The following is a 16,894-nucleotide window of genomic DNA, read 5'->3' on the forward strand; positions in this document are numbered from 1 at the left end:
GTCTGGGATGGGGCGGTTGGGTTAAATGTGTTAATTATTTGGTTATGGGGGGAAAAACGTGTTAAAATTAAGTCAACACGTTAAATTGACAGCCCTAGTTCAAACAAATATTTACAAGTTAAGAAATTTGCTGGAAAATAAGCAGTTGAAAGTGAGAGGACATTTCTATATATACATATATATTTATTTATACAAACACACACACACAAGTTTTTGACAGGTTTTGTGAAATCCACTAGCACAGATCATTCAATTTTGTTTCATAATTCATCCCTTCTCAATACATTAATAGTTCAGCCAGTTGTAAAGACCAATTACAGCAGGGAAGATAAAGTTACACTGCTTAACTTAACACGAAACATGCTCATCCCTCAGCCCTCTGAGTCCATGATGAAGGTTTCAAAGTCAGGGTCCAGATCAGACACGAGGGCGTTGACAAAGTCCTCGATAGAGGGTCTTTTCTGCAACATGCCTGGACATGAAACAAGAGGGGCAAATTCCAGTTACATACACTCAGTTTTAGCAGCATGATTTCCTGCATTAATGACTTGTTTAGGTAAGTGTTTACCACTTTGCATTGAGTAATGTTAACTTCAAAGAAGCACTGTAAATCTGAGCAGCATTTACTATGGCAGTAAAGCAGTATAGGGCAGAGGTTTTATCTTTCCTGTGCTACGTACATTATGACAATATCGTCTTCCACAGGTTGACACATTTCTGCTTCTGTACTGCTCAGTGAACGCAGTGCAGCCAATAACAGTGTGCTGTCCTGCTAAACTGTGCACACTCGATTTACAATTCCTCTCTGCTGGCGCTTTGAAGTCTGCTCATTTCCCCTTGTAGAGCTGCCAATGTAAATAGGCCCTCCTCCCTTCCCCCTCTTTCCTGCACAGGTCACCTCTAAAACACACACACACACAGAGGAGTCCAAGTCCACACAGCAACAGGCTGCACTGAAATCTCATGCAACTCTGACCTTGCAAACCCTGTATGTAAATCTTTCACAATTAATAATCTGCAAAACGAAACTAATTTAACAAGATTATACATATATATATATATATATATGGGCCCTTGACAAATAATGCTTCAGTAAAATGTTTCAAAAAAATCTTTTCAAAACTGATGTAATGCATGTTTTTGAGTCATGAACAATGTGTTTAAACAAGTTTCGGTTGGTTTAACATTTCAAAATGTTTAAATTCATTTTTTAACTGTTTTTATGTCAGGCAGTACAATCAAATAGTTGTATATATACACTGTAGTTGTACCACCTGACATGGAAAGTGTACCAACCTACCCAGAGTTCAAATTAGCAGTTTTTACCAGTATTTGAGAGAGATCTACAAACCTTTTCAAACCTTTTAAAACTACTGATATTTATAAAATGTGTTTATATGAAATGTTTCATACCTCAAATGATGCCATAGCCTATTTCATTTTTTATTATTAAGACACCATTTTAAATAGTTTTCTCGTCTGTTCTTTTGTTCGGACAGTTGCACCACCTGACATTTTGAGGATTTAAGATAACAAAACATAAAATAATATATGTATTATTTAAATGTACTAAAAATGAATTCAAACTGAATAGGTTTTACAGAATAAAGTGATAAATGTTATGAATTTATCAAATTATTTTAAAAGGAAATAAAAAAAATATGCACTTCATGTCATTGACCCATTAATATATCAATCACAATATGGCTTTATTATTATTTATCTTCCTACAATTCATAATTATACACGGGATATAGATTTGTACAGAGCACCTAAGGGAACATGGTGATGGGAAAAATTTGAGATGGCAGAACATTTTTTTTTTTATATCAATATTTTTGCAAATGCAAAAACATTGCAAAATATTTGTGTTCTCTCACAATAGTACCGAGTTCCCAGAGAAACTTTGCATTTTCTCGCAAAACATTTGAGTTATCCCGCAAAACTAAAAACATTTGCTCACAAAACTATTACGCTTCCCCGAGAAACACTGCATTCTCTCGCATAACTATTGTGTTCCCTGAAAAACATTGTATTCTCTTGCAAAAGTATTGAGTTCCCATGTTAATTCACAAAACATTTGCATTCTCTCAAAAAATATTTTGTTCTCTCTCAAAACTATTGCGTTCCCCCTAATAATGAAACTTTGCATTCATTCACAAAAGCATTGAAATATTTTATTTTAATTTTTCCTCCAACCTCATTTTATTTTCATGACAAAGGTTTTGTGAACTTTTCCTTTCATTTCATATTCTCTTTTCCATCACCATGTCCCCTTAGGTGGATTTTTAAGCTTAAGCTGCTAAATAGGTGGTTACTAACCTACTGGACATGACTTGGGCATGAAGGATAAGGAGAGACTAGTACTACTAAAAAGAAAGAAAGAAAGAAAGAAAAAAAAAAACAAAGAACTGCTGGCATATGACTGTATCAGTAAGTAGTCCCACCTCAAGCTGTACTCATGTTGTCTTCAGCTGAATGCTACAGCCACAGATGCTGTTCAGAGAGCTAAAGATGTAACGCCGACTATTTCTTTAATCTCCGAATGGATCACACTAGGACTAGACGTCTCCAGCTTCAATGGCACTTTCTATAATGATGTTCATTTCCTGAGTTCACTCTAGAGGGGATTCAGACTACAAGCCTATCCAGACTCACATTTTTTTTCCTTTTCAAAACCCAAAATATACAAATTAAGACCCGTATCCAGTGAAAATAAAGACATCAGATAAATGTGAAGGAATGAGCTTCACATTCCTGATGTTAAAAAGCTCTTGAAAGATTGAATCAAAATAAATTGGAGCAATTAAAATGTGTGAATGTTTGTGCTCAGTCTTAAAACTATTAAGCTTACCAAGGTCTTATGAATGCCTAAAACTGTGTTTTTTGCTCTGTATAAAAAAGATTTTTTCAAAAATTCGTCAGCTTATTTATTGTGTGCATGTGATGAGTGGATATCTGTTATTTTGTAATAGCATTATAATATATACTGAAATAATATTCTTCTAAATAAATAATACAATATAAATAAAATAACTGGTATGAAACCTACTGCTTATATAATCACCTGTCTGATTTCACCTGCGGGAATTGTGTCGGCTGTGTGCAAGACTGTTTACATTTTGATGTCAAGACAAGTAAAGGATTTGCAACAGCATGAAAGTAAAATAATAAATTAGGGCTGTCAATAGATTAAGATTTTGAATTGCGATTAATCGCACCCTTATCATGAAATTAAGCATACACTATTTGTCTTGTTTAACACATTCATTTTGTCATTGTTTGCTATATCCAGCAAATTATACCATCAAACTGAAGGTGATTCACACAAAATTGTATTTTCTGCAAGCTTTTTTCAAGATTCAACAAAGAGCTCGTTTATAGTTTAGACAAGTCAAGTTGCGATACTGAACAGAACCACATAGAGATGCCAAAAAAAAAAAAAAAAAAAATCCTAAACCAACCACCTTGTTTAGTAATTCTGAATGGATCCGAATTACTAAACACAGAAACATACACATGACAAATCCACGCATTATCCTGAATGTATGTGGAAACAACGTGAATGTACTGAAATGTGTCTGTTCATAATACAATGTGCGATCAATGCAACGGTTTGTTTGAGCTTCATTGAAACGGACTCACGCATGCTTACTGTACAGCTTCTGTACGTCACCGCAATCATCTTTACTTTGATTGCAATCCTTATCCATCAAAACATTATTAGCGAGACGCTGGTTTGCTTTATCCAGCTGAGAAATCTGACTATACAGCGGTGTTCCTTTCGGTCTGTATTTCACAAAGTGCGATGCTTGAGGGCTTGCGCTTTTCAGAAACAATAAAAGAATATGAGAGAGCTCGTGTTTTAAAGCAAAACCCAAAATGGAATGAATAATTCACTAAAAAACTCAACGCGAGTCTCTATTCTCTCTGCCATCTCTGATGATGCAATCAGTTTTGGGCTGATTGTTTGAATTAATTCGCTTATTGGATCATTGGATTGAAAACATTCCCGGAGTTTAGCGGCTTAAAATGATCTGATCGAAACAGAAGTGAAATTGGCTTATTAAAGGGTTAGAATAGAAATTTCTGCCTACCAGGGTAAAACACAAAGTATACTTCACTTTTTACATGTACGCGAGGGTCAGCGTACAGTGCGAGCGACACGAATTTTGTCATCAAGAGAGTACGCACACCGCCGGATTTTTGTAGCCGCTTAAATACTTTGCAGCAATTAGTTTATCCACAAGGTGGCAACCGTGCCCTCGATTCACAAGGTAGTCAAAGAAAAACTGCATAAACAGAACAGACCGGAACGCATGCAAGCTACAGCGACAATGGAGAACTACATAGACGTGAGATTGTGCGAAGAGGTTAGAAAGTACCTTAATTTATAAAACCATGAAAGAATACAATGGCCCTGTCCTAAATGGCACCCTAAACACTCCCGGGCCTTCCGCACTTTCGTGACGTAACATCACTTTGACTGTCAGGAAGAAGTCTGCCGTGGAGCTCGCACCAGTGCAGGCTCAGCAAAAGTGCGTATCGAGGGCACATATCGGCCGCAAAGGGGGCGCTCGTGAGCACTCTTCTGATGCCTAAGATTGACAAATGGGACACCCTACGGTCTTAACGTACACGCGCACGCGGCAGCCATTGTAAGTCAACAAGACCGAAATTGCATAGAAGTGTGCCATTTGGGACAGAGGCAAAGATGTTTACATGGGTTGTAACTTGTTTTTGCTTAAAACTTATTATTTTTCCATTGCTTTTAATGTCCCTTGATGGTTTATTGTTGTATTTTGACTGTTTTGTTTGATATTTTGTTGGTCAAATTGTCTCAATTTTGTGACAATTTATTTGTGACATATATATTTAATTTTTTGAAGTTTTTGAAGTATACTTTGCAAGGCTGTGCGTTCGACAGTCTGCGTAAAAAACGAAATATTCCCAGGGCTTTTACAGGTGCTTGCGCCATTGTAGATGCTCAGATAAACTCCCGACTCCCAAGATGATCTAACTGCATGATGTAAATTACATTAATGATGCAATTTCATGTGCTTCAGTAATTTATTTGCGTTAAATTATTTTAACATGTTAAGGATTTCGGAATTCATTGCATGCGTTAACGTTGACAGTCCTAAAATAAATAGATAAAAACATTAAAATTTACAATAACAATTATAAGACTGCATTAACTTGAACAAAACTGACAGTAAGACATTTGTTACAACATAATTCTATTTCAAATAAATGCTGTTCTTTTGAACTTTCTATTCGTCAAAGAATCCTGAAAAAAAAATCTATCCAGTATAATAAGAAATGTTTATTTCTGAAGAATCGTGTGACACTGAAGACAAAACCGTAGTGTATAAAAATGATTATCTTTTTATGTGGGAACATGATTACACAGTTGACAAGATCAAACATTTGCAGGGATGGATGGAGTAAAGTCACCATATTTATCAGTGCAGGTGCATTGTGTGTGTTTTATTATGAATCAAAGGGACTTTCTAGTTCAAGATGCCCTGAACAACCCAGCTGTGTGTGCTTTGAAATGGAGGTCAACCACAGAACGAATGTCCAACATGCCTTTTCAAACACCTTCCCTTCACAGAGAGCTTCATTTATCCATAGAGAACAACAGGATGAGGAGGCTCTCTGTGATTGGTCAGAACAGCTCATGACTGGGATTGGAGGATAATGAAACGAAGGACACATCAAAGTGAGGCAGGCTCATCTCTCCTCAATTAATCCCTGTTTAAACGCCGTTCTTTGGCTCCTGTGCCGCACGCCACACCTTGAGGTTGTGCAGTTACGTGGGCACAGCGAGACATGGTGGAACATGACTCAGGTAGCGCTGGTTTGGGTTTCATGTGAAAGAGGACAGGGTTATCAAAAGGTCAAATGAGGACTTGACATAAGATACTATATGAAGTCTTAATTATGCAACCAAATCTCTTGAGTTGAATTTCGCTTCGTTATGCGTTGCTAAAAGAGTTCCAGCAGTCCTTGGTCTTCATGCATACTGCTCAGACTCAGGTTGAGCAATGTTTAAAGACTAAGAAGATAATTACAGCCTCCCTTCCCAGCAGATGAAGAGATTTTCTGGTTACTCCACGGCTTTGACGTTTGTAACTATTTGAAACATGTCACGAGTTGAAAGCAATAAGCTCATGATCTACCTGAAGGCTGAAATTACTTCATCATTGACTCTGTAATTAAAACTGGAGGTCTCAAAGCTTTGTCAAAAAAATAAAAAGAAAGCTCAAATTTCAAGGATTATGCCACATAAATCATATGGCGTATTGTCTGAATGAAAACTTTGGCAAATCAATAGTTCACGTAAATATTATTTATAATATACAGTGAGGTTCCAAATGCTACTTGCTTTCATATTGCATTTTGCAAATTTAATGCAGTTGCAAATTATGTCATGAGCAAATAAACTTGACTAAAGTTGAAAAATAAACAAATGTCTTAAATAAAAGAATGGTTAGCATTTGGTGTGTGTCTCTTTTGCTTTAATGACAGCAGCACTTGAGCTACACAAACAAAACCTGATGATTATGTTCTCCAGCACGATTTGAGATGATCCAAAGTGTACCTTGAGCTTCAATAGAAGCAAGAACATCTGATAGTCTGTACAAACAGTTTACATGTAATGTCATGTAATGTGAAGAACCTGGATAGCTCAGTCGGTTGGCCTAATGGTTAGCCATGGTCTGACTGGTAACCTAAAATTTGCTGGTTCGATTCCAGTACCGGCAGGAAATAACTGAAGTGCCCTTGAGCAAGGCACCTAACCCTCAATCGCTCCATGAGCAAAACATTATGACCAGTCACAGGTGATGCAAAAATTGATGATCATCTAAAATATTGTTAATGGGCCCCACTGACTTCCATAGTATGTAAAAAAAAAAAAAAAAATACTATGGAAGTCAACGGGGCCCATCAACTGTTTGGTTACATACATTCTTCAAAATATCTTTATTTGTGTTCAGCAGAAGAAAGAAATTCATACAGGTTTGGAACAACTTGAGGGTGAGTAAATGATGACAGAATTTTCATTTTTGGGTGAACTATCCCTTTAAGTCAGAACAATATGACATCATGCACTTCATTTTCTTACATTTTTGTAGATCATTTCAATTTTACATGTGCCGCCATCTTAGTTTTTTTCTAAACATACTTTAAGAAATGTATAACTCCACCCCATTAATTTCAAAACCCAACAGCAGTGATGTCAATACAAAATTTGCATACTGAATTGTGATTTGTCTCGTCTTCCTTGCATACATTTAACAATTTACAGTCACCTTTACGCTGCACATGTGACAATGGGCTGATTCTTGTGTGCAGTGGACTGAAAAGACGATGAGCGTATTAAGCGTCTTGACTTATGACAATGATTAAGTGGCTCTCAGGTGGCATTTTATTAATACAGAATTAGGTAAACCAGTATATTTCCTTCACTGTCTAATCCGGGTTATCTTAAGTAATTTATAAGATCTGCCCTTCTTTATGATTGCATATTGATATATACAGTATCTCACAGTGAGTGAGTACACCACTCACATTTTTGTAAATATTTTATTATATCTTTTCATGTGACAACACTGAAGAAATTACACTTTGCTACAATGTAAAGTAGTGAGTGTACAGCTTGTATAACAATGTAAATTTGCTGTCCCCTCAAAATAACTCAACACACAGCCATTAATGTCTAAAACCGTTGGCCACAAAAGTGAGTACACCCCTAAGTGAAAATGTCCAAATTGGGCCCAAAGTGTCAATATTTTGTGTGGCTACCATTATTTTCCAGCACTGCCTTAACCCTCTTGGGCATGGAGTTCACCAGAGCTTCACAGGTTGTCCTCTGGAGTCCTCTTTCACTTCTCCATGACAACATCACGGAGCTGGTGGATGTTAGAGACCTTCCGTTTGAGGATGCCCCACAGATGCTCAATAGGGTTTAGGTATCCTCAGCTTCTTTAGCAAGGCAGTGGTCGTCTTGGAGGTGTGTTTGGGGTCGTTATCATTTTGGAATACTGCCCTGCGGCCCAGTCTCCGAAGGGAGGGATCATGCTCTGCTTCAGTATGTCACAGTACATATTGGCCTTCATGGTTCCCTCAATGAACTGTAGCTCCCCAGTGCCGGCAGCACTCATGCAGCCCCAGACCATGACACTCCCACCACCATGCTTGACTGTAGGCAAGACACACTTGTCTTTGTACTCCTCACCTGGTTGCCGCCACACACGCTTGACACCATCTGAACAAAATAAGTTTATCTTGGTCTCATCAGACCACAGGACATGGTTCCAGTAATCCATGTCCTTAGTCTGCTTGTCTTCAGTAAACTGTTTGCGGGCTTTCTTGTGCATCATCTTAAGAAGAGGCTTCCTTCTGGGACAACAGCCATACAGACCAATTTGATGCAGTGTGCGGCGTATGGTTTGAGCACTGACAGGCTGACCCCCCACCCCTTCAACCTCTGCAGCAATGCTGGCAGCACTCATACATCTATTTCCCAAACACAACCTCTGGATGTGACTCTGAGCACGTGCACTCAACTTCTTTGGTCGACCATGGCGAGGCCTGTTCTGAGTGGAACCTGTCCTGTTAAATCGCTGTATGGTCTTGGCCATCATGCTGCAGCTCAGTTTCAGGGTCTTGGCAATCTTCTAGTCTATGCCATCTTTATGTAGAACAACAATTCTTTTTTTCAGATCCTCAGAGAGTTCTTTGCCATGAGGTGCCATGTTCAACTTCCAGTGACCAGTATGAGAGAGTGAGAGCGATAACACCAAATTTAACACACCTGCTCCCCATTCACACCTGAGACCTTGTAACACTAACGAGTCACATGACACCGGGGAGAGAAAATGGCTAATTGGGCCCAATTTGGACATTTTCACTTAGGGGTGTACTCACTTTTGTGGCCAGCAGTTTAGACATTACTGGCTGTGTGTTGAGTTATTTTGAGGGGACAGCAAATTTACACTGTTATACAAGCTGTACACTCACTACTTTACATTGTAGCAAAGTGTCATTTCTTCAGTGTTGCCACATGAAAAGATATAATAAAATATTTATAAAAATGTGAGGGGTGTACTTACTTCTGTGAGATACTGTATGTAAGCAATGTGTACTTGGTTGTAAAGGCCAAAAGCTATTTGAATTGAAACCCCATCAAGGAGCATCTGAAAGTAAGGTGAACCCGACCTTCCTGTGATCCTGTGTCTAAAACTCATGCATGTCACCATCTGTGTGCTACAGCACTAAAACATATCCCAGCCCAGGTGCTCGAGTGTGCTATTGTTCTTTCAGTCTGTCCTTCGGCACTAAAATAGAGGTCCCTGGGAAAGCTGAGGGCCATGAAAGACGCCTCTGTGCCGCCCATGGCTGGAGAACACAGGGCTTCAGTCAGCATGGCCGTCAGTCCATCACTTTCCTCTCTCTGCAATGCCATCTAATCCAGCATGGACTTTTCAGCACCAGAGGCCTGGGATCCAGCCAGCTCCGAGCGAGGAGCCTGGCAGATAAAACGGCCCAGGCTACAGGCTCTCTCTAGGGTGGCTCTTGTTCCACTGTGATCCGGTACAGAGGAGGGGGGCGGCGGCGCACTGAGGAGGACCCTCTGAACCGGACCATTAATAATGAAAAATACAAGTGGTGAAGGAATCGTAAAATAAGCAAGTGAACGCACAGATGCAGAAATTTCAGTAGATACCAATGAACTAACAGCTAATTTTATAAATATTTCATTTCAAATTAAAATTGAAAAAATGAAAATGATTTTAAAACATTTATTAAATTACGTTTTTTTACTCTGTGGAAACTCATAATTACGGTAATTCCAACATGATGTGAACCAGTGTTTTTTTTTTTTTTTTAGTATCATTGGGATATCATTATAGTTTTTATTAATATTTTGAATCAGATTTTATTTCTATATTTTAGATTTTAATTTTAATTAAAGTTTTAGTAATTTGTGTTTTTATTTTTTTATTTATCTATATAGTATTTATTAATTTTTATTTTAGTTTTAGTTATTTTAGAACATCAAGTATTGTTAATTAAATTTAATCAAAAAATGTAATTTAAAAATTAAGTATTATTTTTTTTAATTAAAATGAAAAATGTTGCGTGGCAACTAGCTAAAATAAAAATCTTTTTTTAAAATAGTTTTTACAGTTTTTTTCAGGAAACAAAAATGTTTTATATGGTTTTAGTTTAATATATAATAATATACTATAATATCTATAATAATAACTAATGTGAACACATTTCAATAAGTAAAACCACATGCTTCAAATGAAATGATAATATAATAGTCATGAAACATTTTAACATACAATAAAAAAGATAGATCACCGTTTAAAACTTTTGATTTTGTTTTTAAAGCTTATCTTTGATAAAAATTCTAAAACTAAATCTGGATCCTCACTTTATTAAAAATCTTTTCATAAGAACCAACTGAAAAGTAAAGAGTCCTACAGGAGTTAAAACCATCACAGTCCATCAAAATATGCTTCAGAGACAATGCACGAATCTATGTGCTATCTACTTTTTTCGTAAACAAACTTTTTAAGAAATGTATGAAGTCAGAAAACCTCCCACTGATTTACACTGATAGAATGCTCATCTTTCAAAACCCCACAGCAATGACATAGTCGAAAAATTTGCATACTGAATTGTAACTGTAAAACCATCAAAGTCCATCAAAATGTGCTTTGGACTCTGGCATAAGGGGCATCAAACAGATATTGTGGGTAATATGGGTCAATACCAGGTCTGGGAAACTTGTCATCTAATAGAGATCCTGCTATTCTGTTATTACAGTGGAGTATTCAACCTTGATAGCATCTCAACTTAATCTGTTCTCTTCTAATCTGCTATTATTATGTCATTACATTTTGACATTAAGGGGATGATTTTTTCATAATTTACATGCACTGAATAATCATTCAATAACACCAGACACACATACTAATATAGAAAATAAGGTCAATTTTGATGTTGACTCTTTAAGGGACAAAGAAATGGCAGTGGCTGAACTAACTTTGTGTTCATTTTCTCAGGTGCAGACTTTTTTCTTACCTTCCACCATCAGCATGGGCTCCTTCCCTCCTCCATGAGCCAGCATCTCTCTGCGGTAACGCTCTCCGGTTTCCCTGCAGAAACGTGAGCAGACAGAGGTTTACTTTACACTACCAGCATCATTCCCACAGTCCAAGCCCATAAACCCTTATGTTCCCCCCCCTCTAACTGCCTGACATGTCCAAAACTGTCCAAACAAAAGGAAGTGCTAAAGAACAAAACCACAGTGGAGTAGTTAAGATATCCTGGTATTTTGAAAGACCCCATGAAAAGAAAACAGGAGTTTTGTGGTTTTCAGTCTGTGCCTGTTAACTTTGAGGCCATCTTTATGTTAGTGCACTCTTACACGTTAACACATTTATCACACATTGTAATCACAAATTTTACACATTTAAAGTTTCACGCCATCTTTATGGTATGGCATACAGAAATCATTCATTAGATAAATGTAATGAATTTGATGCTTGCATATTATTGGCATATATGGTTCTATGTAGAATCTTCAACATCCCTGGAACCTTTCCATTGCACAAAATGTTCTTAATAGTGCAAAAAGGTTCTTTAGAAGGTTCTCTTCATTGTTCTTTTAAGAACTGTTCACTGAAAGGTTCTTTGGGGAACCAAAAACGGTCCTTCTATGGCATCACTGCGAAAACCCTGCGAAAACCCTTATTTCTGGAACCATTATTTTTAAGAGTGTACAAACTTTAAGGTTAGAAAAAGCTGTAGTAGCAATTCAAGTGTGATTTAACTAATGCATCTTTCACAAACCTGTTGAGGGGGTCTTTATAGAAACACTGCTTCCACACCATGGAGGCCACAGCCCGTGACATCAGGTACGAGTAGTACTTCGCCCCATAGCCGACGAGATGACTGAACCTCAGCTGCCAGGCCTGCAGAGACAGGTGCAGGTGAACTAATCACAAGCTGCCGTAGGAATAATCCTGTTACATCTCTGTAAACGCTTGCCAAGTTATTTTCTAACCAGGAAACATGCTGATGCTAACAACATTTAATATCCCAGCTGCTACTGTGACTCAATTAAGTGGAACAGTCAAGTTAAGGTATTGCCACACAATGCCTTCAGGACCATATTCATCACTAAATATTTTCATTCCCAGAGCACAAATGGTGCGAAGCCCTTTCCCATGGCTACTTTACTCTGAGGTAAATTAAAGACACTGATAATGATTCGGGTGGGTGTAAGCTGGGGAAGTATTTTGCCATAAAAACACAAGCTAGATTTGTGTTGAAAGAGCTCAGTAGTTCAAATGCATTGCTCAGGAATGGAGACGTGCTCAGTTACCATTATCCCTGCAGGAAATGATCCGAGCACACTACGCTTGATATGGCAGTAAATAGGGGCAACAAACCTGTTGGTATATGATAAAATCAGTTTATAGCTAGTTAATCTAACATAGCTGGGTTCAAAAAGTCAACAAGGAGGATGGTTGGCTTGTAACTGGTATTAGATATACTGAACGATGAAAGAAATTCTTCATCGCCGTCATTACAGGTGTGATGTAGCCACTGAATTTTAAATGTCCGACATTCAAATTTACAATAGCTTTATTGGTAGTTTCTGTCACAGCTGTTGTTCAGTGGGTCTCACATGTTGTCTTGACAGCCGTGGTGCTCATGCAGGACAGGCATACCTGAATTTGCCCCCACCCCCAAAATCCTGTGACTCTCTACTGTATCTGACAAAGAAAACCAAACAAAACTTTAAAACCAAGAAACAAACAAAACAAAAAAAATCCATACCAAGAAACAAAACAAACCAGAAAAAATACAAAAAACAAGAAACAAACAAACAAAAAACAAAAAAAGCAAACAAAGAAACAAACAAAACCATAACACAAATCAAATACAAAAACAACACCACAAAACAACAAACAAAAACAAACAAACCAAGACCCCCCCCCCCCAAAAAAAAATCCAAAACAAGAAACAAACAAAACAAACAAAAAGCAATACAAGAAACCAAGCAACAAACAAAACAAAAAACAAACAAACCAAGAAACAAAACAGGATACAAACCAAACCAGGAAACAAAAAAACAAAAACAACAACAACAACAACAACACAAGAAACAAAACAATACAAGAAACAAAAAAACAAACCAAGAAACAAACAAAACAATACAAAGAAAAAACAAACCAAGAAACAATCAAAACAATACAAGAAACAAAACAACAACACAACAAACAAAAAACAAACCAAGAAACAAACAAAACAACAATACAACAAACAAACAAAAAACAAACCAAGAAACAAACAAAACAATGCAACAAACAAGCAATACAAGAAACAAACAAAAAAATAAACCAAAAATGAACAAACCAAGAGACAAACAAAAAACAAACCAACCAAGAAACAAACAAAAAGTAGGCTTTATATCATAGATGACCTTCCTCTCCTATCACAGGGCCCGGGGCAACATTAGGTTTATTTGCTGTCCGCTAAATACATGATTCATGTCACAGTGTTACAACCTCCTGAACGTAGGAATCGTACAGATACATGTGTTATATAACTATATATACTTTTGTAGTTGGTACATTATAAAATGCTAACACGCTACAGAATATTAAGGACTCCACAAAGACATCTGGCTATAATGATTAGTAAGGGACATGCTGGACAGTCTGTTCTTATGCAGAATGTGTGTGTATAAGTGTTTCTCTGTGAGGCTGTTGAAGAGAGCCAGGGTTGTGTAAACAGCACTATGAGAGACACATTATGGTTGAGGAAGGTGAAACTGCTGTAGAATACAGACTTAAGCCCCAGAGTATCAGCAAGACATATCCCATATGGCCTCTAATGACTTCACTAAGTCCAAACGCACTCCTGCATAGACGTAACATCTGAAAGCTAAACATTAGCAAAACAGAACAGCTACTTGATTATCAACACTCGCCTAAAATCTGTATCGGGTTATGGAAATATTTTCACTGCAGATGTGTCCTGTCAGGCTGCTGGCCACAAGATACTTCAAAATCTACATTTATAAGAATTTCCCATTTACAGTACTTTACATAAAGGCCTTGAGTTAATAAAATCTAACCAACTCTTAACAATGTGATACCATGCATTTTTTTGGACATGTACGCTCTTTGCATCCCATCATGTATCTCAGCGGCTAGAGGAATGTAATGCTGTGTGTGAATGTTCCCAAATATTAGCAACAGGATAAGAACCTCCATCTGGTCCATGTTTCTAACAGCTGACATTATCTTCCAGAACACTATTAATGCCCTAGTAAACCGAATCAACGTCAGCAAAAGTCAAACAACTGTAAATATGGCTCTCTCTGTGAGTCATTAACCATCTTCATCATCGGCCACAATCTTTATTAGTGGTCAAGCATCACTATATTACTCATATTAGGGTTAGTGATTTGAGTATGAATCTTTGGTGCCTAAGTCGTCCTGTGTAATTTGTGGTAACACATAAATGATACCTCAAAATTGCACACCTCGTTGAAAAAATTTATCACTGCTTCCACAAAAATATTAAGCAGCACAACGTCTGTTTTCAACATTCATAATAATAAGAAATGTTTCTCGAACAGCAAATCAACATATTAGAATAATATCTGAAGGATCATGTGACACTGAAGACAGGAGTAATGATGCTGAAAATTCAGCTTTGACATTTGGAATAAATTACATTTTAAAATATATTCAAATAGGCAACAGTTATTTGAAATTGTAATAATATTTGACAATATTACTGTATTTTTGTTCCATCTTGGTGAATATATGAGACTTCTTTCAAAAACATTTAAAAAAATCTTACTGACACCAAAATGTTCAAGGGCAGTGTACACTGAAGGAGGGACCAGTAAAATGTTCCTATGTGTGTCATGGAAAGTTTGTCAGGCCAAAAATTTGTCAGGTAAAAATCTAGTTTTATATCTTTACTGCAACAATATAATGTGTCAAAACAGCTGTGATACTTCAATAGTCTTGAATGCCGAGGGTTTTACGGCCATATGTGGACTGAGGAAAGCTTTCATTTGTTCTTTAATAGTCAGTAAAACATGCATCCTACAGGAATGAAAGACACACGCATACTATTAGCTGCGTTCCCGTGAGAGGCAGTAATAACGGATAAGAAGGGGGAAGCTGGGTGATTTAGATGATGGTAAAGACATTATGGCTGAAGCAATTAAAGAGAGAGGGGAATATTTAGAGTTGGGGGGAGGCCTGATTCCCAGTGGCTCCACATAATTACAGGCCAGGATGAACGGTTTATGAAGGCCATTCCGAAATAAAATATGTGTTTTAGATCACTCTAGCTCTCAGGCGGCCATCTCTACAGCTGCCGGAGAGCTGAGAAAAGCATTTCAAACTATGTTTTCCCTTCCAAAAAGACTCTGAAAGAAGAGTTTCAAATATTTCCCCCAGGGAGCGCTTCTTCAAAGTATATCTCTGCTTTGTTATTGCAAAAAAGGCCCCTGAACAGGGGCTGGAGAGCAGAGAAAAAGCATTTTAATCCTTTAACCGTGAGGTGTCTGTGTAGAAAACCACAGTGCAGGAAAGGGGCCAAAACCAAACTACCTTGGTGTGTTGGTGTGTTTTTGTACTTCAGAAGCAGGAGTATAAGATGTTATTAAGGATTAGTCAAGGAACGATTCACAAACATTCATTAACTTCAATAACGCCAATGGATCACTTAATTTCAGGGCAACAGACCACCTACATATGAGGAGATGTGCTTTTTGTGCAGCACTGATTTCTAAGGTGCATTAAATAAATGATTCAAACTTATCCTTAAGACCATGCATTTTGTCTAAGTGAAGATTACCTACCCTGATTTTGAAAATACAGGGAGTTTTTGCCAGTTCCACTGAATGGATTGGCAGAAAAACAGAACATGGTGGCTTCAACATTTAAAAACAATCTTTCAACATTTAAAACAATTTAAAAAGTATTTTATAACATCACACTGCACCAATAATTAATTTTTGAATTAAAATGAAGCACACTTACTGTGTTTGTGACGTATGGCAGGCCATAATACTTCTTCTGCATGTCTATCATGATGTCTGTTGTTGATCGGTTTTGTGGTTTTCCATGATAAACTTGATCCAGGATTGCATAGAAAACCTAAAGAGAAACATTTACAGAAACTGTGAGTTCAGATACCAAACCATTTATGAAAATATTGTATTATATCAGGGTGTATTTTTTCCAATTAAAACAAAGTGTTTTTCAATGTTAGGTTTTAAAAGTACAAAATTATTACCTAAATGGTTTAAAATTCATTCAATAAAATTCTTTATGCCTGATTTCACTGTCTACATTGGAGCTTCAATGTAAATACTGTTTTTAAAACAATAATATTGGTCATCACATCAGTTATGGGCCATAATTAAAAAATAAAATAGAATAAAACAAATAAACATTTTTTGATCACCAGCCACTGTGACAAGTGGTTTTTAAAGTTACTAGCCACTCAGCATTTTCACTGGCCACTAACACTTTGGGTGTGAGCACAAAATCTGCGGGAATGAGTAAAAATATGGCCAATACACACAATCCCACGCAGAAGTCCTGTAACACCAACAATATTCATCCGGAGCAAATGAAACAAGTGAGTGAGGGGAGGCGGGTGCGTGTGTCAACTAGCTGTCGGAGAGATGAGAGAGCGAGAAAGCGCAGCTGGTATAATGTGTCTATTCTGTGGAAAATGAGTATTGGAAGTATTATTTCAGTATCAATACATATAAAAAAATAGCCTATATTATATATTTGATATAAAATAGCCTATATTATATAAA

At 37.1% G+C, this 16,894-nt stretch overlaps 1 protein-coding gene across 1 annotated transcript in view; it reads right to left on the reverse strand.

The window, feature by feature from the left end:
• Positions 1 to 162: 162 nt before the first annotated feature.
• Positions 163 to 16,894, reverse strand: part of mipepa (mitochondrial intermediate peptidase a) — a 28,041-nt gene continuing 11,309 nt past the window's right edge. The window contains exons 16-19 of the mRNA XM_051863518.1: positions 16,104 to 16,220; positions 11,878 to 11,999; positions 11,107 to 11,180; positions 163 to 472 (exon numbers count right to left, since the gene is read on the reverse strand). Of these exons, the coding sequence (XP_051719478.1) occupies positions 372 to 472; positions 11,107 to 11,180; positions 11,878 to 11,999; positions 16,104 to 16,220 (414 nt within the window). The 3' untranslated portion in view covers positions 163 to 371. The remainder of the gene's footprint in view (positions 473 to 11,106; positions 11,181 to 11,877; positions 12,000 to 16,103; positions 16,221 to 16,894) is intronic.

This window comes from Ctenopharyngodon idella, chromosome 15, assembly GCF_019924925.1.
Source record: "Ctenopharyngodon idella isolate HZGC_01 chromosome 15, HZGC01, whole genome shotgun sequence".
Classification (NCBI taxonomy): Eukaryota; Metazoa; Chordata; class Actinopteri; order Cypriniformes; family Xenocyprididae; genus Ctenopharyngodon; species Ctenopharyngodon idella.